Source organism: Neopsephotus bourkii, unplaced genomic scaffold, assembly GCF_033783945.1.
Source record: "Neopsephotus bourkii isolate Nb327-2 ecotype Australia unplaced genomic scaffold, CSIRO-AGI_Nbou_v1 NB_1314, whole genome shotgun sequence".
Classification (NCBI taxonomy): Eukaryota; Metazoa; Chordata; class Aves; order Psittaciformes; family Psittacidae; genus Neopsephotus; species Neopsephotus bourkii.
In genome coordinates, this window is record NW_026901795.1 from 301,903 (window position 1) to 326,458 (window position 24,556).

The 24,556-nt window shown below is 39.6% G+C and overlaps 1 protein-coding gene across 3 annotated transcripts in view; it reads left to right on the forward strand.

The window, feature by feature from the left end:
• Positions 1-24,556, forward strand: part of DSE (dermatan sulfate epimerase) — a 36,322-nt gene that overhangs the window by 7,665 nt on the left and 4,101 nt on the right. The window contains exons 3-6 of one of the 3 annotated variants that reach the window (XM_061366165.1): positions 3,778-4,246; positions 16,980-17,233; positions 20,958-21,197; positions 23,399-23,606. In XM_061366165.1, the coding sequence (XP_061222149.1) occupies positions 3,831-4,246; positions 16,980-17,233; positions 20,958-21,197; positions 23,399-23,606 (1,118 nt within the window). In that variant the 5' untranslated portion in view covers positions 3,778-3,830. Of the gene's footprint in view, positions 1-3,777; positions 4,247-16,979; positions 17,234-20,957; positions 21,198-23,398; positions 23,607-24,556 lie in introns of those variants that run through there. The other 2 variants (XM_061366166.1, XM_061366167.1) reach the window with 2 other exon arrangements.

Here is a 24,556-nt window from a genome sequence, read left to right on the forward strand (position 1 = left end):
GCAACGATGTCAGTTTCAACATGTGTGACAAGTTTTGCTAATTATTTGAGGTATTTGGACGAAGTGCCAAAAGAAAGTTTCTACAGAAGTTTGCTTTTCTCTGCTGTGATCTAACCTAGCACTCCTCGTGGCAAGCAGTTATGTTTTGGCAGCTGTCAGTATTGGTACAAAAAGTTGCACACTCATCTCCATTTAATGGGACGATACCACACACCTCTCATTCCAGCATTACCTGTTAGTTTCACAGTAATGGTGTGACGGCGGCTGTTGCTGGAGGTTGATTATTTCTTGTTAAAATATCTATGACTTTCCTACATGTTATAACATTGGGTGCTAAAATTGCTTGGTTTATTTCAAATTGCTCGTTTTATTATCAGTTGCTTTTAGTACTAGTGGTTTTGAATGGCCAGACAAGGTGATCTTATAATTTGTGACAAAGTATAGTGACAAAGTTGTTCAGCATTAAACTGAACATTACAATTACAGGCATTACAAAAAACTGAGTAGGAAAGGTTTGCTTTTCCTTTTAATAGTTTATCAAGAAGTGAAGCAAAAAAATATGAAAGTTAAGCCCTTGCTGATTCAGAGGTCATTGTCTAAAGTAAAAGTTTGCAGGCTGAACCTGGAGACTTGCTTTTTGTCTGTATGGTGGAACAGACTTTTTGTCAAATATTTGAACGCAACACTTACTTCTGGAGGTAATTCAGGTAGCAATAAGGAGAACTGTAACCTTTGTGGAAAACAGGAGCCACCCAAAAGTTGTTAAATATGTGGAAATAAGACTTTAAATGGTAACTTTGAGTTTTAAACATTTATTTATGTATTCTGTTATTACAGGCATAGAGGTTGGATACTTTAGCTGAGTGTCAGGGCTTCTCCCACCTTCTCTGGAGGCAGCCAGGTAGTTTCGGGGGTCGGGGGAGGCAGAGGAAAGCCAGCATCTCCACAGCAGAGATGCCAGGAGTTTGCCTGCAGAGTCTCCTGAGTAGTCATACATCCTGGGACCTCACGTGGGCAGTTCTCTCCACATGCCTGTGGCTGGTGCCTCCACAGAGGTTTGGATGGAAAGTGGACTCTTTTGTAGCTGCCTCCTCCCATTCACACCAACCCGAGCTCTGCAAAGTTACGGGACAGAGTTTGCTGGCCCTACTGAATCGCAGGTTGTCTTCATATCATAGGAAGGGCATCAGTGTAATTTAGCAAAAAATAAATAAGAATGACTCTGTAGACCTGCTTTTGGCACTGCCTGTTGACTTCCTTCCAGATCTTGACTCTGAATATGCTGCCTATGCATATATTGTAGGTCAGTTTTCCAGTTATGCTGCTGTTAGTCTAAACAGTGTGGTGTGGTAGCTGCTTAGCATGGTTAGATGCTTAGGTTAGCTAGTTGCTTAGTTGCTTACATCCAAGGTAAAAAAAAATGTTTACCATCTCTATTAAATGCACACATACACGAAGGAAGAAAATGAGGGGGGTTATTGAATTCTTAAAGTATGGACTAGGGTTTAGGCAACACTGGAGGTGTTTGGTGATGGTAAAACACTGGGAAATGTGTGTCCAGACTGACGAAGAAGGAGTTGTGGGAAACCTTCCTGTATGTTCCCTAAACTCTGGTCAGAAAGACCCTAATTTAGGGATCTGTTAAAACCATCCCTAAACTTATATGTGTGTTTAATCTTCATTGATGTGCAGAAATATTTACAGAAATCAAACCAAGGGAAAGAATGCATTAAGTCCTTACTGCTAGCTGGGATTTTTTTCTGATTGTGGAAGCCAAGAAACTTTTTTCAGTGTATAGTCATCACAGAAAAAAGTTAGACATTTTTTTCCTTTTTTTCAGGTATTTGTGTTTATTTAGGCTCTTTTCTCTGCCCCCAATTCTGAAGGATCATAAATACTTAAAAAAAAAATGGTGTTTTGAGATTTTTAATTATGAAAAACCTTTTTTTTTTCAACAGCTTAAAAATGACATTGAGTTGCAAACATAATGTACTGGTTTGGCTGGGTTTTACATCCTTCCTTTCAAAATATGCTGTTGCATGGACTCCTTATGTATAAATGAGAATACAAGTAGAATTGAGTACGTTTGGATAAATTTCGGAGCATGCTTCTTTGTATGTGTGTATGTGGTGAGAGACTATGTAGATATTGTGAAAGCATTAGCAAATAAACCACCTTTTGATCTGCATAATGAGTCCTGTAATGATTGGTTTATATACAAAAAAGGGCAAAACTTACGTGCAAAATGCATTAAAATGCTATGAAAATGTCATCTTCCATCACGCTCTGTTAAAGCAATTATGCCACTTACTGTGATCTATAAATGTAAGCGGTTACAGGGTGCAATATTATTTTTTACTCTAGGCAGGAATGCCCAGGAAAAGATGTACTTTTTGGCCAAAGATGCTTGCTCCCAAATTCATTTTAGGAGCTGACGCAAGCACCTGGAGGGTCTGTGTAACCAGTAGTCATGGAGGGATCTAGTTATCAAGATTGTCTCATTGTCTGTGGACATGTTAATGACATTGTTTGGTCAGGATGTGAGTCTCTAAATAAGGTTTTAACAGCCTAAGTTTCGGTTAGAAAATATTGGCATCTATAGGTAGGGAGCTGTGGGGAGAAATAAAATGTTGCTTTGTACTTCAGCTTCTTAAGAGTTTTATGACTGAATCCTATGAAACAGGTTTTCCATGGAAAAAAACACTTCATGTTTCTTTTTAGGTTTTCTTTCCTTCTGTCTATTTCTCCTTTTAATAATTGAAAACTACTGTTCATTATTTACATAAAACTGTGTCTCTTGAGTCTGGTTTCTGTAACCTTTCCCCTCAGAAGAATTCTAGGAATTTGCTGGCTTTCCTCAGGGGGATCATGGCCATGTTTTATCTGAGACTTCAGGCTAGATAATTGGTAATTTTTATGAAGTAACTTACTATGTTTAAATAGTTGCATTTAACCTCTACATAGATTTGCCATTTGAGCATGTTTTGAGAAGTCATGCATGCAGGAGAATATGCGCTTTCATTCAACATTTTGCCTTCTTGGTAGCTGGGAGTAAATTGCCACATGCAAAGTGGAGAGCCCCTTAGAAAAAGAGTGGTAACAATGACGATGATGATAATAGTAATTCAAAACCCCAGAATGCTCTGAAGACAAGGTATTTCAGCTGTTTTGCTAAGGCTCTGCCACTTTTTCTGTCTGATTTAAAAAAAGGGGGGGGGAGGGGAACCAAAAACAAAAAAAACACCACCCAACCAAAACTGAGGACGTGTCAGAACCAGAGGCCTCAAGCACAGTATAAAATGACCCCGGTGCAAACCTCCAGCATTCCTCATCCTTCCCTCTCCAGCTGCTAACATCAGCCAAGGCAGCACGCAGGCTTGGCTGCTGCCAGCACAAGCTCCTTGGCTCTCCCCCTTCCATCTCCCCTCCCACCCTTCTGTGCTTGCCAGTACAGTCATCACTGCTTCATATTAGGCACCATTGCAATTATTTGAAATACAAGAGCTGTCAGTGTGTTCCTTTGCCTCCTATCAGGTACTAGAGGGAAGGATTTGGGAGGGAGGGACTTTCTTCAAGGTGTACGGGTTTTTCTTTAGGATGAATTGCTCAGTAGGTATTTTGTCTGAAGTATTCATATAGAAGTTACTTGAAAGCCACCTGGGACAATACATGGGTTCTTTAAGTCTAGATGGAATTGCCTTTCTTAGAGAGCATGCTGAATTACAGTGTCTCACAGATCCATTTTCTAACTTTCTCTTTCATGTCCATCTGCCATAGAACATTTCAAAGATGATTTGGCTGCCATTGAGACTTGGAGATCTGATGCCACAATGAGGACTCACACACGGGGAGCCCCTAGTGTGTTTTTCATACATGCTGTTTGCTTCGCCTTTGCCTACGGCACCAGGGAGGACCCGAACGCAATGGTTCCTTTTGTCAATGCCAACTATGACAGCTACCCCATGCTCTACTTCTCCAAAGGGGACGTGGAGACTCTGCGTCTCCAGGCCACCACCACACACAGGCACATTGCGGCTCGTCTGATTGAAGCAGTACAAACAATGCTGTCAAATCCCCTGGAGTACCTTCCTCCCTGGGACCCAAAGGAGTTCAGTGCTCGGTGGAATGAGATTTATGGCAACAACCTCGGGGCCCTGGCGATGTTCTGCGTACTCTACCCTGAAAACATCGAGGCCATCAACATGGCCAAGGATTACATGGAGAGGATGGCGGCTCAGCCTAGTTGGTAGATTTTTGTCTTTTTTTTTTTTTAAAGTTGTTCTTACCATGTAAACTGCTTGCAGTTGGAGGAGTGAGTGGATGAGTGAATTGCTTATGTTATTTCAGTTGTTCTAACGTTCACTTTAACAGCGACTAACTTGCTGAAGGCATTTACCCTCATCTGGACCAGCAGTGACACACAGCTTTTCACCTTCACTGGAATTACCCTTTAGCAAATTAATGCTGAAAGAAGCATCATAACCCTTTATGTACATCTCTTAACTGCTGTAAGGTGTAAAAAAACACAACACCCCCCCCCCACAAAACAGAGCAACAAAAATCCAAACCCACTCCCAATCAGAAGGCAGGGTTTCACATCTAATTTGTAGCAAGAAGTGCTACAAGTGTTAGTATGTAATATCTTTCTCTTTTCTTTTTTTTTTTTTCCCCAGACTTGTACATATAGTCTTAGAAAGAATTCAGGGAAGGGGGACCTGCAACTATGGAAAGCTTATAGGTGTAGGTAAAAATGACACTTGAGCTTCTGCAGCCTGCTGTAACATCTGTCTGAGCTACAGTTCAGGTTTGCAGCTCTGCTTGGCTGAACAATTCTTGGGCCTCTCCTTAAGACATACTAGGACATGGTAAAGATGGTTGTCCATCTGATTACTGGAACTGCCTGATCACCTTACATTTTCATAACCACCATCTGGATTAACTTAACCTAGATGTGAGTTATCATCCACAAGTTACTCTGTCCTCACTGTGCCACACTCTTTCTGTGGGAACAGAAGCTAATGTTCTCACTGTAGGAGTTGGTCTAGCAATTGGAACCTCAGGGTCTCTCTCCTTCTACTCCTCTTCCTTTTTCAGACCCACCAGCAATTTCTCTTCTTTTTTTTCCTCAGGCAGACACATTTCTTCTACCCCCCCTGCAGCACTTGCCACTCACTGTGCCTTGCAGACAGGCCCTGGGTTGCTGCCACTGAGATCAGATAATGGAAACATGCCTTTTGCCCAGGGCAGTGAGGTGGAGCTGCAATGGCTCATCGCTCCCTTCTGTTATAGCTGCTGTTCTACAGCTCTGTGGTGGCAGCAGCTCAGCAGGAATCTGAGTCATGTTTCAAGCCAGCACAAGAAAAACCATTAGCTGTTCAAACAGTATTAATTGCTCAAATTACTATTCCTTACCTTCTTTGTGTTAAGACCAACTAGTAGTGTCCTATAAATGGCATCCATCCATGGGCTGTTGTTGGAATTATGCTGGATTTGAGCCAGCATAACTTGGGATCCATATCCTCCTGGTGGGCATGATTTAAAAGACATTACAGTGTTGGGGTTCCCCTATACTAAGTATTAAATTACGAACGCCATGGAAATACAGGAACTAGAACAAAAGAAGTGGTGGGAGAGAGAAAGGACACACTGGGCTTAAGTTGCTCGCATGTCACAGAAGAGAGGACACGTGGGAGTTGTGAAGAAAAGTATTGGCACAACAGGATGGTGGTAATTCCCAAAATCTTCCACCGGAGCACAGAAGTACAAAGCTTCGGTCTTACTTTCCTCCAGAGGAATTCTGTGTTTCTCCTGGCACACTGGCAGTGGGTTAGAGTGCTAGAGGTAAATCCAAGGATGTGTAACCATCTCCAGCAGAACCTACAGACTGCTCCAAAGTCAACACCTTCCTTCCTAGTTTCATTGTTCACACCCTTTCTTAACTTGCCGTGGGTAGTATAAACACATAGTTACATGGCCATCTGTTTTAATGGAATAAGAAAGAGGAGCAAGTGTTATTTTGAGTAGTGGAACTTATTTGTTTCTTTCTTGGTTTCTGATGTCTCACTTACTGTCTCGGTAACCTCATTTCAGTTCCTTGTGTCCTGTTTCCTGCCCTGGAATAACTGTGGGCTCTCTGTCCCTTGCTCTAATGCTCTCCTTCATCCCAGCTGAGCAGATACCAATCAGAACTGAGCCAATATCCTGTTTCCACTTGGCTTTGATGATACTTACCTGCCCCAAATCCTGTTTTTTTCTCAAGTATCTTGTGTTACCTTAGTAAAAGAGGAGCCATGCTTTTCCCACATTTCCCTTCCCATGTCATTCAGCAAACAGTTAAGGATTAATCAAGGTTCTGTGCTTTGCTGAAGAAGTGGGTGCAATGTACTTAATAGGGAAGATACAGAAGGAGGAAATCAGAAACATAGGCAATAGGGCTGGGGTAAGCTGGCCTTTGCAAACCTTCAGCTGGCCAGTTTTTCAAATGGTGTGACAGAAACATGAATCTGGTTTCCATTTTGTTTTTCCCAGAGAACTCATGGCTGAATAATGTCAACATCTAGTTCTCACTATAGCACCGTCAGTGATGGCAGGAATATAGATCCCTTTCCCTTGTCCAATAGTGGTTTTCAGGAAACTGTATGAATGCAACATCTCTGTGGTATGTACTGCTCTGCCTGGCTCTGCTCTAATAGGTCAGCAGGTTCAGAAGCTGAAGGAGGGGCCCACAGATCATGTAAATCTGTTTTTCCTAAGAAACTCAGCTCTCAAGTACCAGAAAACATGTTACTGCACACACTTCTCCACTTAGGGTAAGACTAGGAGAATAAAAATTAACTCCCCAGGTAGGGGAGTTGTGGCTCTTACGGCATCTAAACCACTGTGTAAGACTGTACATAAACTGTTCTGGCAATGTCACAGTACTGGAATTTTAAAAACCCCCATTGTCCAGTCAATTTAGGCATGTTTAGTTTTCCTCAGACTTTGGGAAAAACTGTCATTCTGGGTCATATATTACAAATGTTATCTTTATTAAATAATTTGAGGTCACATGTGTTCTGATCAGGAGGGTGGAAAGAACTAGCAGTTTTGATGTTCCCCAGGTTTAGAGCCTTGAATGTTAGGGCACTCTTCTGCCAAAACTCTTCATGTCATCAGTAAAGAGGCCTTGTCCAGAGAGGTAGTAATAAGATAAGTAAATCAGAGGAACTTTTGTCTCTCTCTAGACTTCCTCTATAATGTAGGTGCCTAGACTGCCATGTAAATTGCCAAAAAAATGTTTTTGTCACTGGCAAAAGTTGAAAAGTTTAATCTGGTGCTCATATAGGTTCCTCATCAGCAGCTTGGTTCTTTCAACAGTATAATCTGGATTTCTTTTACTTCTGCTGACATGGCATTGCCCCTAAAATAGCTCTAGAATTAAAAGAAAATAAAAATTCAGTTGAATTAGTTTATTCTAATTTTTTGTGGCGACATTAAAGAAATGTTAAGCCTTACCAAAAATAAAAGTGGATTTTGGTTGTGTGTGTAGTAGCTGGATAAAATAAATATAGTTTAAAGTGTCATTGATTATTTGTCCCAGAATGCCAAAAGGTTAAGAAAACTGACATTTTAAATTTCATCTTTACTTTAGCAAGAATCCTCAGTAGTCTAAATATGGTTCAATATCTCAAGATACAATTATGAGAAAGTCTACTGGTAATTGATTCCTGCATGGAAGAGGCATGTAATTAAGCACTTTTGTCTTTTCTCATCTCTTACACTAGTCATTTTATATCACATAACAAAATACACCCTCCATTGCGTTCCCATTTATGTAGGCTAACAGAGCTTGAGCCGTTTGTCATAACAACGGATGTTGGTAGGCATGCTTCTCATAACAGAGCATCCGTAATTGCTACATCCTGGAGTAGGTTTACATTTTAAAATAAACAAAAGGGCAATGGCTAATAGCTAGCTATAACAATCACCCGAATAATATGGGAACGGACAACATTTGGGAGATCAGCAAGAGCGGAGAAAGGTAGTGAATTAGTGTTTCAGTAAAAATAGATGGACTTCAATGGTTTCACCTGTAAAAATTAAAAGCTGGTGTTAAATAGCTCACTTGCTTTTCCTGGGATTTGATATCTAGATGCTGTCTGAAGTCTTGGGGAAAGTTTGTCCTTATAATTGAGGTGTATTATCTTATTTTACAGAGAATAGAGCATATAGATGTGCTCTCTGGCATTTTATCTCTGACTGGCCCCTAGAGCACACCCCGCCACAAATGCGTTTTGGCTGAGGGGATCTGTACTTGTGATTCTTTCCATATGCTGCCTTGGCCTGCTCCCTCACTGAGTGAAATGATGTAATTGGAGTTGCACATTGTGCAGAAATAAGAGTCCAGTCAGATTCTGTGTTTTGGACAAAGCAGTGAAAAACTCTTATTTTTGCTAAGCCCGCCTTATAAACAAATACCATGTAGGTTCACAAATTCTGCACCCTTCTTACAGTAGCAGAAAAGATGTCTCCATGTGCAGTTGCCAAACAAGAAATTTCTGGGTTTTTTTGTTCAGCTTTTTTTCCCCACACAGTTGGTGCACTGTTTCTAAAGACAAGTATGTTACCAGTGTACAGTAAGGTGTGGGATTTGACAGTAAGCCCGGCTTGGTGGGTTTCACAGGGGAGATAATTACTGTCAAGCACGTGCAAACATTCCAAAGGAATAGCAGCAAGTAAGGAGAAACTAAGGGAAGGCTTCAGCATAAGAAATCTGTGACCTTTCTGCTATTTCATGTTAAACAGCAATCCTTCAGCCTTCTGTTAGTCCCTATTAAAAGTATTGAAGCATGCTGTAGGACTATTGCTGTTAGTATCCTGGTGGTGGTTGGTGTTGAACAATATGGATTACAAAGTAAAAATACATAAATATAAGTAATTAAATGTGTAGATAGATGCATAACTAAAATAAATTCATGTGTGCTGAGTTGAGATAAAGCAAGTCTCTGTGCTGACACCACAGATTTAGGGCATCTATTTGACTCCAAATAATCCACCAACAGTCACCTTTAAAGAAAATTTAGGAGGGTTTTATAAGACTGAGGCATAGAAGTTAGCATAAAAGAAGCTTGATACGATGGGATAGCCTCCTACAGGGAGGAAGAAAGAGAAAAGGAAGGGTAGGAAGATGAACTTGGTATCTGGAATATATATTATGTTAGTAAGTGAAATATCAAACCCTCATACTGGGTTTATCTTTTTCATATGTAGCATTTTAAAATAGAAGCTGTGCATACCTGTGAAATTACATGTCCAGCTGGATTTTGAAGAGCTTCTTTTATACCTTCTTTTGTAATTGATGTAAAGCGTTCGACACTGTCCCACACGACATTCTTGTCTCTAAATTGGAGAGACATCAATTTGATGAATGGACCACTCGGTGGATAAAGAACCGGCTGGATGGCTGCACACAAAGAGTTGTGGTCAATGGCTCAATGTCTGGCTGGAGACAAGTTACGAGTGGTGTCCCTCAGGGATCGGTGTTGGGACCGGTCTTGTTTAACATCTTTGTCGCTGGCAGGGACAGTGGGATTGAGTGCGCCCTCAGCAAGTTTGCCGATGACACCAAGCTGTGTGGTTCGGTTGATACGCTGGAGGGAAGGAATGCCATCCAGAGGGACCTTGACACGCTTGTGAGGTGGGCTGATGGCAACCTCATGAAGTTTAACCATGCCAAGTGCAAGGTCCTACACCTGGGTCAGAGCAATCCCAGGCACAGCTACAGGCTGGGCAGAGAAGAGATTCAGAGCAGCCCTGCGGAGAAGGACTTGGGGGTGCTGGCCGATGAGAAAATGAACATGAGCCAGCAGTGTGCGCTTGCAGCCCAGAAAGCCAACTGTATCCTGGGCTGCATCAAAAGGTGCATGACCAGCAGGTCGAAGGAGGTGATCCTGCCCCTTTATTCTGCTCTCCTGAGGCCTCACTTGAAGTATTGTGTACAGTCCTGGTGTCCTCAACATAAAAAGGACATGGAACTGTTGGAACAAGTCCAGAGGAGGGCCACGAGAATGATCAGGGGACTGGAGCACCTCCCGTATGAAGATCGGATGAGAAAGTTGGGGCTGTTCAGCCTGGAGAAGAGAAGGCTGCGTGGAGACCTCATAGCAGCCTTCCAGTATCTGAAGGGGGCATATAGGGATGCTGGGGGTGGACTCCTCATTAGGGACTGTAGTGGTAGGACAAGGGGTAATGGATTAAAACTTAAACAGGGAAGTTTAGATTGGATATAAGGAGGGAATTCTTTCCTGTTAGGGTAGTGAGGCACTGGAATAGGTTGCCCAGGGAGGCTGTGAATGCTTCATCCCTGGCAGTGTTCAAGGCTAGGTTGGACAAGGCCTTAGGTGATATGGTTTAGGGGGAGGTGTCTCTGCCCATGGCAGGGGGGTTGGAACTTGATGACCTTAAGGTCCTTTCCAACCCTAACTATTCTATGATTCTATGATTCTATCTCTAGGAAATAAATAGACGCTGAAGTTGTGTGGTAGCTACAGGGAGCTCACTTTGTGGCATACCTCATATAAAATTTTGCTAGAAGAGCTAATCTGTTGAAATAATAACTAAACTTCTGTGTCTGCTTAATACGGCACTGAGAATTACTGAAACAGGCTCAGTTCTTGTTTACTAATGTGTCAACACAGAAGGATCATCATTAATATTAAGAGTAAGCCGAGTGTGAAAAGGCCTCTCTTGTGATTAAAGCTAAAAATGAGAGAAGAGGATCTGAAAGAAGCTTCAGAAGCAGCAAAATGATGATTATAGACCTATGGGGAAACAGTGAAAAAGAGGCTAGAAAGCAGATTAAAGTCTCCAAAGGAGTACAGTTCCACTTGCCTTCTCAGCACCTAGGCAGTACAACCCTACTTTTACAGGAAGCTCTTAAAACTTCTGAAAAACGTTGAGACAACATTTTATGTTGCCTTCTTTTTTCCATGTTGATATGAATGTAGCCCTTTCCAATTAACCACTCCTTTGGCTGTCTCCCTGTGAACTGAGCTGCAATGAACCTGAGCATGTCAGAATGGCTGCTGCTGAAACACAGCTGGTAAAGAGATAGGACAAACTTGTTTTACAAGACAAGTTTGTTTATTTCTTGTTTATTTCTTGTTTAGACACCAGAAATATAAATTATCAATTTTTCAAAGATGCTTCTTATTCTTAATGTTTTTGTTGTTGCAAATGCCTGAGCGCTTAGGTTATGCAGAAATAGGGTTTCTGTTATGGCAGCCAACTAGAAAAATGTAGAAAAGGTGGACGTTGAGAGGTTGCTTTGGATGAAACAGATTTTTTCAAGGATTTTTCTTTTTTCTTTCCAAAACAAAAATTGGAAGTTTCTGTTCCATTAGTGAAGAAAATACTCTATTTGAGCACAAGAAAATATTTTGTTTTGGAAGCTTTGTTAAGAAAAAATACTGAAAATTTAGTCAAGTTTATAAAATAAATGTTGGTGGTCTCATTTCCATTGGTTATACTCCCTCTTGGTATGTATATTCCCTATGGACACAGAAGAATTATTTCTCTCCTTTGCCTGCCTGGGGGTTTAAAGCTGTATCTCCTTCCCCCAGAAGTGGGTCAGAACAATGGGAAGGGTCTGTGGGGTGCCAAAGCATTGCCATTGGGAAGACTGTACAATTACACTATTGATTTCAGGATCAACAGGTTAGTTGGCCCCATTACATGACATATGTTTTATCCACAATTGACATTTAATGTGCATTAATCTCTACCATGCTGTTAGCTAAGATAATTGCATCAAAATATACTAGAGGGCTGTCCTTCAACTAATTTTCACCTGTCTTTAGAAAATACTCATTTCCTTTGGATCCACCTAGTAAGAGTGAGAAGTTCAGTACTGAGGAGGGAATACTGACATGCTTCCTTCAATCATTAGCTTAATCTGCCCTCAAACTCCAAGAGCTATTCTGCAGTAATTTATCATTTGAGTGTTTGGAGCATTAAACTTCAGGGTGTGGATTACTCGTGTAATATATATGTCAGGATGTGCTTAATGCGTCACTTTGCATGCAATGATGCCTTATTACTTACTGACCTTGAGGCTAGAAATCAGATCTCACAGTGCCTGGAGGGTATTCTGTTTCTCAAATTAGAGAGTGTTATTTTCCTATTTGCTTCAACTTGATTTTACATTCTGGATACAAAATGAAATAAAGGCAATTCTAAACATCCCACAAGTCATGATCATAGAATGCAATTAAGCATGAGAGTTTGATTTAAATCCTGCCTTGAACTCAGCAGAGTATTTTTCCCCTCTTGGCTTATATTTCTTAGATAAATGCTAATATTTCTTTCTTCAGTAAGGAAGTAGTTAGTAGTAGACAGAAATAAGGGAAAAATACAGACAACTGTTTCTGCTGAGAGAGGAGACATTAATGTTGTCAAGAAATGGAGAGGTTGTGGTAATTCTACTACAATATTTCTTGTTGGTTTTGTTGTTGATACTGATTTTCACTTCCCATCCAAAATAGTATACAATTAGTATATGTATGTAGAGCACATAATCATATTTAGTGTAAGTGCTATGTACACTCGTAGCCTTGAACATGCATTGCATGCCTGATGGTTCCTGACATCATAAATCGATGACTAAAAGAACTGTATCTTAAATCCCTCTTCAGTTTCATTGTTCATTGCAGACTGTGGCAAATCTAAAACAAATAGCCATGTTGTAACATGCAAAAATTCTCAGCACATGTAAGAAAACCATAGTACTTATACATAATACCAAACTTATCCATGATGTCCTTATTTATCCAGTTTCTTCATGGGAGAATTTATATCAAACTCTTAATGTTTAAAATAAAATAACAGAAATATTTTATATGATGCAGATGAAGAGAACTTGAAAGAATACCCAGGCATCTGTTTGTCCTGTGCCCTCCACAGAATTTCTTCAGACTGCAGTTCTTTGTGCAGAATGATGCATATGACTTAGGATGTTTATGGTGTTCAGTCATTAGGCAGGAAACCAGTTCATCACTTTTACTCTTTTACAAACCTTCTCAAGTTTCCAGATAAGGACCTCTTATGGATACAGATATAGATACAGAAGTACAAAAAAAAAATACTTTCGGGTTTGTTTTGTTGTTGTTATTGTTGTTTTGTTGTTTGGGTTTTTTTTGTACTCTCCATAGGGATGCGTTTATGGTTTAGCTGTTACTTTAAAATACGTTTTGGAACTTTTGAACAGTTGTCTGCAAAGTGCTTATGTTTGCAACTAAGTAGTTGCTGTATACTAAAGAATCCATCATAGCAACCTTCCAGTATCTGAAGGGGGCATATAGGGATGTTGGGGATGGACTCTTCATTAGGGACTGTAGTGACAGGACAAGGGGTAATGGGTTCAAACTTAAACAGGGGAAGTTTAGATTGGATATAAGGAGGAAATTCTTTCCTGTAAAGGTGGTGAGGCCCTGGAATAGGTTGCCCAGGGAGGTTGTGAATGCGTCATCCCTGGCAGTGTTCAAGATCAGGTTGGACGTAGCCTTGGGTGACATGGTTTAGTGTAAGGTGTCCCTGCCCATGGCGGGGGGGTTTGAACTTGATGATCTTAAGGTCCTTTCCAACCCTAACTATTCTATGATTCTATGACAGAAACTAAGTAAGTTTCTGAGTAAGATCACTGAGTAAGTGATGAGAGGCATTACAAAAGGCTCAGCCAGGATGGTTAAACTGAGCATGGCTCTTCTAATCAGATGTCTCATATAAAGGCAGTTGGAAGACAAACACATTCAGGAACACAGAAAGTTTAAAAATTGACTGGATAGTAAAAAGCTTCTCAGGGAAGCATTTGCTCCTTATATAAAGTTCCCAAGCATAGGAAGTTTATCCCATCTACAACACAAGGAAAGCCATTTAAATTTTCCATACGATAATCAAGCAGACAATTCTGCCAGTCAATCTACATACATTTCTGCTGAAAGCAATCAGAATTAAAACACAATAAACCAAAACAAAACCAACTCCAAACCCCCTCCTAAAACAGAACATCTGACGTATTTTCTGGCTTCTTCTGTGATTCTATTTACTTTGGATTCTTTCTTGGTAACATCTGATACCTTTAAAAGACCAAAAAGGCTAATGCAGCATTGAGGTAAAGGTTACTTGCTGTCTTTAGACACAGTTAATTGCTAAGCTGAGGTTCAAACTATCTGATGTTAAGTTTTACGCCTGCGAGGCTTAGAAAATAGCTGTTTTCTGCCTGTTTTCCAGTGCAAAGCATTGGCATGTTTTTACCTATCTTAATTTGTAAATACAGGCAACTCTTCTTCAGTATTTTAGAGAAGAGTAGTTAATAGGTTGTCCTGAAAACTCTTTTTTTTCACATAATATGTTCAGTGTTAGCCTATGGTATCATGGTTTCCCACAGTTTATCAGCCAGGCTGTTTATCAAATCTGACACTATAGATACGTTTGAAAAATGAGGTGTAATTTAGATTAAAAAAAGCTTGCTACTTGACCGTTCTTCTTGTGAATAATTTTCCATACTGTTTGGTGTACATTGCTTATTCCCACTGAAATTCGCTTAATGGAGGTGCCCTGATTTGTATCAGCTGAAGAGTTACTACTTCAAGAGAGTTGCATTTTATGAACAGATGTTGGCTGTGGTTTTGTATGTTTAGAAATGAGGGTCTTTAAATTGTCATCTTTAATTTTCTCTATTCCTTGTGTGCGTCTCCTCTGTTAACTTTATACAAGACTTACTATACAAATATCTTTTATACTATAGAATTTGACTCCATATTGCATTTGAAACGGAACATGAAGTTAGCATAAATCTTCAAAATGAAAGTTACAATAAATCAGTTCCACTGTCAAATCTCATTTAAGATGAAGGCACATAAAGATAATTAAATAGCTTTAAGCACATTCTAATTAGCAACTTGTAGTCTTTTAGAAGAGGACTGAACTTTGAGTTAAATGTTTTAAATTCTGTTAGTTTTTTTCTTCAGACCTAATGTATGGCTTAGCCTCATTTTGTAACTGTTCCAGACAAAGGCCTGTAAAGTGATACATCCCGTACCCATTTGAACTCTAATTTCTGAATGTGCAATAGTTTAGTGAAAAGCAAAACTAAAAATATTTCAGAAATTAGGATTCAGGATACAGGTGGTTTAAGGTATGTTCATGTGTCAGAGGATTTCTGATAGCAATCACAGTGCCGCTGTGTTCCCTATCATCGGCATAGAATGCAACTTTATGTTTACGTACAAGACTACCAACATTTTAAGAACTTTTTCAGTGATAAGAAAAGATGAAATTGCAGAAATAGAGACACAGAGGATTAATTGAGATTGACAGATAACCAGTTAACTCAGATTATCAATTTTTGTGCCTCAGCGACACAGTATGAATAAATCTGGAGAATCGGAAGAGTTGCTTGATCAGTTCAGCTACGTTTTCTTCCAGTTTATCCAGAAACACAAAAAGAATGAGCATCTAGGAAAAGCATGTAAATGTTTTGGGTTACGGGTCTGTAATTTTTTGCAAAAGAATTAAGTGAAAACATAAGTCAGGTATTTTCCTATACCTGGCTGGAAGTCTTCACTGGCAAGCTTAGAGTTTGGACCAGAAAAATGAATGACAAAGAGATGTTCCTAACATTGACCACAGAGAATGGATGTGGAGATGATGAGTAATAAATTTCTAGAACTTTTTTTCCTGATGCTTTGACAGTCACTTGTTACCACACTTACAGCCCTCTGTCTTACATTGTTCACAGCCGTCTTCTGTCAATGCCTGTCTGCTAACCAAGAAAAAAAATTGGACAAACAAAAAACTCGAGTCCAATAAAACCCTTGGTTCAAGTCCTGCTGATCAGTGCTGAATGCATTCAAGTATTTAATTAAAAATCTGTGAGGTAAATGTTTCATTTTGAAAAAAGATAAACTGAATGCATAGCTTCACTCAGCAGAAAATGGGATTGTAGCTGCAAGAAGGTGAACATTTAAAAGTGTTGGAAATTCAGCTAATCTAATAGCCTACAGAGACTTTCCTTACATACAGGTGTGAATGTGCCAAGTTAATTTGAGGTTTTCCAGTGAAGTTAGAAATACTGAACTAAAAGGTCATTTTTCTCACTCGTGTATGTTGTGTTTTACCATAGTTGCAGTGCCCTGGGCTGACGGTAATAATTTTTCAGTCATTCATTCATGCATTTTGAATGCAAATAAATGTTCCTAAAGCAGAATGAGGGCTTTTTTTTTTTCTTTTTTTCTTTTTTTTAAATCTTGCTCTTTTGGTCATCTGGTCACATTACTACTTACATAAATTAAGATGAAATCATATTTATAGAGTCATAGAATAGTTAAAGCAGGGAAGGTGCATGTCTTCAGGAGCACAATGCCATTTCCACTGATTGCACTCTCTCATCTCAACAATTTAAAATTCATTTCTGTAATAAAAAATGTATTGCAAAGAAAGTGAAAGAAAGGAATAGCTAGGAAAACAACTGATCGTTGTTCAGTCTATCTAAGATTTTTTTCACAATGTATTCCCTCGCATTTCCCTTTTGTGTAGAACCATGGGTTTGAAGTACTGTAAGTACTGCAAAACTAAAGTCTTTGATACACAATAAATGCTTGATTTAAGAGAAATATTTGTTCTGCACTATCTCTACCTCCATTATGAATTTTCTTGGTACAAATTTGCTATTTTGCAAAGTTTGGTGTAATCATTGGATACAAGTGGGTAGTTTCTATAAAATAATTCTGAGCAGTAGCATCATTTTACCTCTGTTTTATGTTAAATACTGAAAAGGAAAAAAAAAATATATCAGAGACTTGGTAGGTAGCTTGCTACTGTGTTAAAATTCAGCATTAATTGCCTAGCTTCAGAGGCATTAAGTCATACACAACTCACAGTACAGTCACAGAGAAAAAGAAGTAGGTGAAACTCAATTAACTGGCATCTTTCTTTATTGACAGGCTAGTGAAGGATGCCCCGTGGGATGAAGTCCCTCTTGCTCACTCCTTAGTTGGTTTTGCCACTGCGTATGACTTCTTATACAGCTATCTCAGCAAGACTCAACAGGAAAGATTTCTTGAGGTAATTGCCAATGCCTCGGGATATATGTACGAAACATCATACAGACGTGGATGGGGCTTCCAGTACCTCCACAACCACCAGCCTACCAACTGTGTGGCCCTGCTGGCAGGAAGCCTTGTTCTGATGAATCAAGGTATGTGCTAAACCATAGGAACGTTTTTCTGAAGTGTATCAACTCAATCAGCTATTTATGCAGCAGAGTTCAGGAATTGATAGAAATGCTTCTGAGATTACAGCAGTAATGGGTTTGTTCTTTTGCTGCTTAGAAAAACTTAGTTTTACTGACTAGAAAAAACATCTGTGAGCGGATGTACAAGGTATATTATATATGGATATATACCCTTGTATATAAATCCAGTTTTCTAAGTGATACTGAATTCTTGCCTCATTGTTTGTAAGAATTAAAAATCCCCTTGTGTATAGTCTGTCTAGCCCAGATTTACAGACATGGTCTTCCAGGTAGATTTTCAGTCAGTCAAGACTGATGCACTTGGTCTCCTTACACAATATACTGAGAAAGTCAGCAGTTGAGAACACCCCATGCTCTGACCTGGGAGCTAGACAACAGGATAACCTGGAATTTCACCCAAAACTTCTGTCCTGTCTCCCTGAGAGAGCTGTAAAGGTGTAATTTCATCCACCCAAAGACCACAGCTTGGGAGCTCAGAACAGTATCCTGTTCTGTGGAGATGGGCAGGGCTTTGCCTTTGTTCCTCTGAACTATGCCATTGCACCCCCCAACCTTCTTTCAAGAGGTGTCTGCCAGATGTCATCTCCTTCTTTGCTTCAGGAACTAAAACTTACACTTTCCAGTTCCCAGGTGAATAACCTTTCCAGTCACTCTTAGCTGCTCTGCCTGGAGCTATTCCTCTGCCCCTGTCGAAGTGATACTCTGTGTAAACAAGAATTTGAGTCAGAGTCACAGAGAGAGAGCAGATAAGAAATCCTGACTTTAAACCCCAGTGGTACTTTAGCTGAGAGGTAGAAGTCATGGAGGCAGCTTCTGCTTCTATGAGAACATGTCACTACTTTGTCAAGTGATTATTTAATATGTGCTAGAAGTATTTTGAAAACATGATGCCCAATGGAACTATTTACTTGCTGCAAGCCAAGGAAAATCTAGTTTCTGGGTGCCGATGGCATTGCCAAGCTATTCAGCTGTGCCAAGCAAAGGCACATCTGTGCATCATTGGATCTTTTAGATATCCAAAGAAGTGTGACAAAAATCTGCTATTTAGGGGAACATCGTTTGTTAAGTGTTTGTCAAAACAAGTTCATTTCCCAGTGTGCATATGTTGAAAAGCAGCAAGAGTGTATGTATGTGTTACTCCCTTTCCTTCTGTCTTGCCTTCCACAAATTCAAGACTCATACCATATTTATTCAGTGGGTTTTGCTAAATTCCTCATAATTCCATCCTTCCCCAAGCCTCCGTCAGTGCAGAAAGCTGGCAGTCTGCAAGATGACTCTGCTTTTCATTAGAGTGTAGACCATAAGTATGCTTTGTGCCAAACAATGATAACATCACAAATAAAGTCAGACAGTATTTCTTTCACCAAAGGTAGGTGGGTTTTTTTGATGGGGGGTAGGAGGCAAAGGCAAATAGAGCAACACTTGAACCATTTTAAAATAGTGGTGATAATTCAATGAAAATAAATCAGAACAGATTGCATATTTCTAAATGAAAAATCAGTTCTTTTCAATATAGAGCAACTTTATTAAAAAAAAAAAGACATTTAAGCCTAAAATTTAAAAAAAAAAAATTAAAAATTTTTCTTTCCAGAATGAAAGACTTTTTCTGAAGGAGAAAAAAAAGTAGGGAGAAGGGAGGTGAACATAGTATTCTTCCTGTATCAGATGCATAGCAAATGCAAATAGTGTATCCTAGTGTAAAAACTTACTCCCAAAAGGTTTAAATTCCAACTAATAATTTTAAACACAATTGAGCTATTGAAACATGCAGATGGTAAATATCCAGCTTAAAAATATGTAAACATTGTAATGGGAATGAAAAACTTATTAAAATGAATTATAGACACACACATAGTCTTTGTAGTGATATTAAACACTCAGGTATTCAAAAAAGAAACTTGAGTAAGGCCCAACTTGATACAGATACTGCTGATTTTAGGTGAGATTTGTTCTGGTTTGTTGTATAGCCTGACAGAGTGTTGAGTCTGTACTTTTTTCATTCTAACATATTATTGCTCTTTTAATATACTACAAGCATAGGGTTAAATCATAGACGTACACTAAATAAACAGAACATATATGAATTGGTAAATGCATATGTTACAATGGTAAATGCACTGTGCTGAACCATGGAAAATACCATTCTTGCTAGTGCAGCAGTCAGAAGCTAGTTGTTGTGGCTGTTATGTCAGAAGGAAAAACAAGAATGGAAGCATTTGGGGTTTTATTTGGACAGACCCCTGTGCTCCCAACTCCATCAGAGTAATGAAGCAGTGTCAAGATAGCTGTGAGTAAAGTAAGTGGAAGTAAGTAGCATCACCTGCCCCTGTTCCTCAGGGCTTCCCCATCTTAGTTGATTCTTCAGTAGGAATACCACATTAGATTGTCTGTTTAGCTTAGACTTCACAATTTTTTTGTCTCTGTTAACTGAGCAGGATTTTCTGGCAGCCTTGACTAGTAGGATGTCTGAATCGCTCATCAGTCTGCTGAGCATAAATGCAGTCTTAAGTAGCAGCTTTGAATGTAGCTCATACTCCCTTATCCTGGCACGTGCGTTTCATTCAGCAGGCACTACTTTACCACATAATAGGGTGTAATGTATGCTAGCTGAGCTCTGCTGTATGGTGGAAATAAGTCTTGTCTGGTTAAGTCTGTGCTCAGACACTTTGACATAGGTAGACACTAAGTTGCCGTATAGAAGTACAAGCCAGTTGATCTCTGGTTAGTCCTAACTTCTCTTGCCAGTGAAATAAAAAAGAAAATAAGAGAAGGCATGTAGCTTTTCCTCTGCTGGGATCCACATACTGACTTCTGCAATGCATGAATGCAGTGCTGAAGCTCTCATGCTTGTGTTTGTTCCTTGGTGAATGCAGATAAGCCTTGGGAAAGTCTTGTCACCACCTCTTCCCAGCTCCTGGCAGACCAAAACAGTAAGATCTCTGAGAGATTTTTCTTGGAAATAAATATAACTGTTTAGGGCTTTTGTATGTGGAGGCTGAAAGTTAACGTAGTTGGAAAATTTTATTCTGGGAATGAGGAATCTGCATTTGGAATTAACCATGCAAAATTTTTCCAAAATAACTTCTATTTGGATAACCCTTTAGGTTGTCCAACAAACTGTAAATGTAAGTAGAATGAAGCATGTCTTAAAATAGAACAAATTAGCAGAATATCAGTTAACTGCAGCTCAGATGTGAACTTCTTTGTATTTTTAAAGTCTGAGGATCTCCTACCACACTGGAGATCATGACAGTGTAAAATGACTGATCAGAATATTTGCATTATTGGAGCCCTCTAGTGGGGACCTTACATTGTTTTTATACAGCTTTAGTTTTAAATACAATAAATAGTCTTAGTATGGCTCTTTCCTTTTTGCATGTCTTGAATGAATTAAGGAAACTTTCCTTTTAAGATGGAAAGCATAATCCCACATGATTAGCAAAAGATGTTTGATAATTTTTCCCTGCTCATGTAATCTTGCTTTGCTGTGTTTAAGTACAGTGTTTTTATACCCTAGAACTACAGGGACACATGTGGCAACACTAGGCTGTATTATATAGGGCTTTGGATTGCAGATTACTTGCTGTAACGAATCGCACTGTGGGAGTACAGATGATCTATGATCTGTAGGGTTGTAATTTGATTTGCCAACATCTTTCTCTTTCAGGCTACCTTCAGGAAGCTTACTTGTGGACCAAGCAAGTGTTGGCCATCATGGAGAAGTCAGTAGTGCTGCTGCAGGAGGTCACAGATGGCTCCCTTTATGAAGGGGTGGCTTATGGCAGCTACACAACTAGATCGCTGTTTCAGTACATGTTTCTTGTCCAAAGGCACTTTGATATCAATCACTTCAACCACCCCTGGCTCAAGCAGCACTTTGCATTTATGTACAGAACTGTCCTGCCAGGTAGGTCCACTGGATGAATGAAGATGACTTGTAATTCTTGAAGCAGCTGTAAAGTTCATACTTTGAAAAAAGGCCGTTTGGAAAATAAGTTTGTACTTGGATTTTTTTTTAAATAACCTTTTCCTTGGATTTTACTTTCATCATTCATCAAAACAGCAACATCCTTGTTTAGCACTGCTTGTTAATGGTCATTGTTTATTAAACTCCAGCTTTTAAAACCAGTGAAAAGATAGAAATATCATTTGGGAGAAAAAGCAGTCCTTCACAATTTGATTTCTGGTTTTTGAAGTTTGAAACAGACCTATTTCTGGGGGCTTCTGTTTGGAAAATAATGTTCTTCAAGATTCATATTGATTTTTTCGTTTGTCAAAAATCATCACCCTAAAAGATTAGGTGAAAGGAATAGCAAAGATGAAGCCATGGTACAGCTATCAATAAAGTGGAGGAAAGTTTTACGTGATCACCAGTTTTCCACAAAACAATAAAACGGATTTTTATAGCTTATTTATTATAATATTTTTCTTCTGGAAAATGTCATTGAACCAAATTATAGGTTTCTCTGTGCAGTCCAGGGGTACATGAACCATTTTCTTTTGTCAAAGTAAGAGTTAAACAAAAACATGTGACATCAATAATAGGTGAATCATAGAATAGTTAGGGTTGGAAAGGACCTTAAGATCATCAAGTTCCAACCCCCGGGCAGGAACACCTGACTCTAAACCATATCACCCAAGGCCTCGTCCAACCTGACCTTGAACACTGCCAGGGATGGAGCATTCACAGCTTCCCTGGGCAACCCATTCCAGTGCCTCACCACCCTCACAGGAAAGAATTTCCTCCTTATATCCAATCTAAACTTCCCCTGTTTAAGTTTTAACCCATTACCCCTTGTCCTATCACTACAGTCCCTAATGAAGAGTCCATCCTCAGCATCCCTATAGGCCCCCTTCAGATACTGGAAGGCTGCTATGAGGTCTCCACGCAGCCTTCTCTTCTCCAGGCTGAACAGCCCCAACTTTCTCAGCCTGTGTTCATACAGGAGGTGCTCCAGGCCCCTGATCATCCTCGTGGCCCTCCTCTGGACTTGTTCCAACAGTTCCATGTCCTTTTTATGTTGAGGACACCAGAACTGCACACAATACTCCAGGTGAGGTCTCACAAGAGCAGAGTAAAGGCACAGGATCACCTCCTTTGACCTGCCGGTCACTCTACTTTTGATGCAGCCCAGGATACGGTTGGCTTTCTGGGTTGCGACTGCACACTGAAGCCGGCTGATGTTTGTTTTCTCATCGACCAGCACCCCCAAGTCCTTCTCCACAGGGCTGCTCTGAATCTCTTCTCTGCCCAACCTGTAGCTGTGCCTGGGATTCTTGCAGACATTTTAGTATTTCTGTTTTCTTGTTGGATCTCTCTACTGCAGTGAGTTTTAGCATTTCTGATTTGAAGTCTTAGTTGTGACTGAAAAACGGAGATGTGCAAATACAAAACCAGTTATAAGTTAGTAAATATTGCTGACCCCTTCTAGCTTTCAGAAAAGATTGGGTTTCAGGCTGCCGTGCAAGTTTTTTATGATGGTTTTCTGTTGCTTATTTGCAGGACAATTCATTAGTAACTTGTACTGTTCCTGGTTAAAAAGACTGTGATATCTTTATTTTGGCTATAAGAGCCTCAGATCTAGCCACGTATGTAAGGGGGTTGAGCGCAGCTTTAGCATGCTAGTACAGGGACATAAGGAATTGTGCTGACTCCGTGTGAAACCTCAGGCATTTACTGGGGATTGGTTCCTAAGAGCAAAGTGAACTCATGCTAGCTGGTTTAGGGTGATGCTGATTTATTTTACCTTGGGGACACCTCTTTTTTCTTGGTTTGGAAAGTTTGGATTGACATAGGAAAAGAGAAAGTTATGAACCTTTGCCAGATTTGAGAGAGGAGAGGAAGTGGATGGGACAGTGCTGCTTACATTTTCTGCAATACTTTGACTGACTGTAGCTCAAAGCCGAAGAAGAAAGGTGAGTATTCAAGTTAGCTACAGCAGAAGGAAACAGCTCCTGTTTATGGCTCATTTACAAGTAGGTCTATAAACATCTGAAAAGGCTGCTTCTGTTTGTGTCTGTACTGCTTGGCTTCACCATCATGCTCTACAAATACATCTTTGTACCTTTATTTGTTCTTGCTTACATTCCTGTTCACTTTTTCCCAAGGGTTTCAGAGGACTGTGGCCATCGCGGATTCCAACTATAACTGGTTCTACGGGCCAGAGAGCCAGCTGGTGTTCCTTGACAAATTCGTCATGCGCAACGGCAGTGGGAACTGGTTGGCAGAGCAGATCAGAAGGAACCGAGTGGTGGAGGGCCCGGGGACAGCATCCAAAGGGCAGAGGTGGTGCACTCTCCACACTGAATTTCTCTGGTATGAAAGGGAATGAGTGGGCTCAAAAGGAACCTGACAGCTGTTTGCTATTGGTGATAATTCATTATCTTCAGATTTGCACTGTAGAAGCTGAGATTGAGCTGGGCATGTGTGTCCAGTCATTTGGCTCAAAAGAACTGCTTCACTTAGCATAGATGTACAGTATACATTGCTACAAGGAACACCTTGATCTTGTCTTACATTTGCTTTTGCATTTTCTTTCTGTTGTCTATTGCTTTTATAGAATACAAGCAGTTCCAAAAGGACTGAAAACTTGTTTGCATGTATTTGGTTTGTTTGGTCTATTCTTTTTAATGCCATTGTGTTCTGTCATAATTAGGTTAATATTTAAAGCATAGTTTTCTTCTGAAAGCTATAAGTAGTAATATAAACTTCCTTTTAAAAGATAAGGTAATGTAAGTAGTAAGGCTACTATTAGTTGTTCTTGCACACTACTTCATACGTTAGGCTCAGAAAAATATATAATAGATGACTAGATCCGTATTTTCCATGTAATTTACGGCTCTGCTTACTTGTATATCAATCTTCTAAAGGTAAGAAATGAAAAAGACCCAAGAGGCTCTAAATATGCATATAAACTCCCTCAGTCTGTGAAGACAAGTGCCTTTCCAAGGAGTCAGTGTAGCTCCATTTTTCTCTCTCAGAAGAAAAAATTACTGAATAGATAGTGGTTGGCATTTATGATATGCATATAACAATGCATATTTATTAGGCTCCAAGCACTCTTAATATTGTTATTTGCAAAATACGGAATCTCTTCTCTACAAACCCATTCTAACATTCTTTTCTCCTGCTTCTCCATGGAAATCTGGGGAATTTATACTTATAAAATACTTTTTGTTGTCAAAGGGAAAGAAATTTTCTAAGAGCACACGAATATATGAAAAGCAAAAAAGCAAAAAGAAAAAAAATTATCTGAATATTCCAAC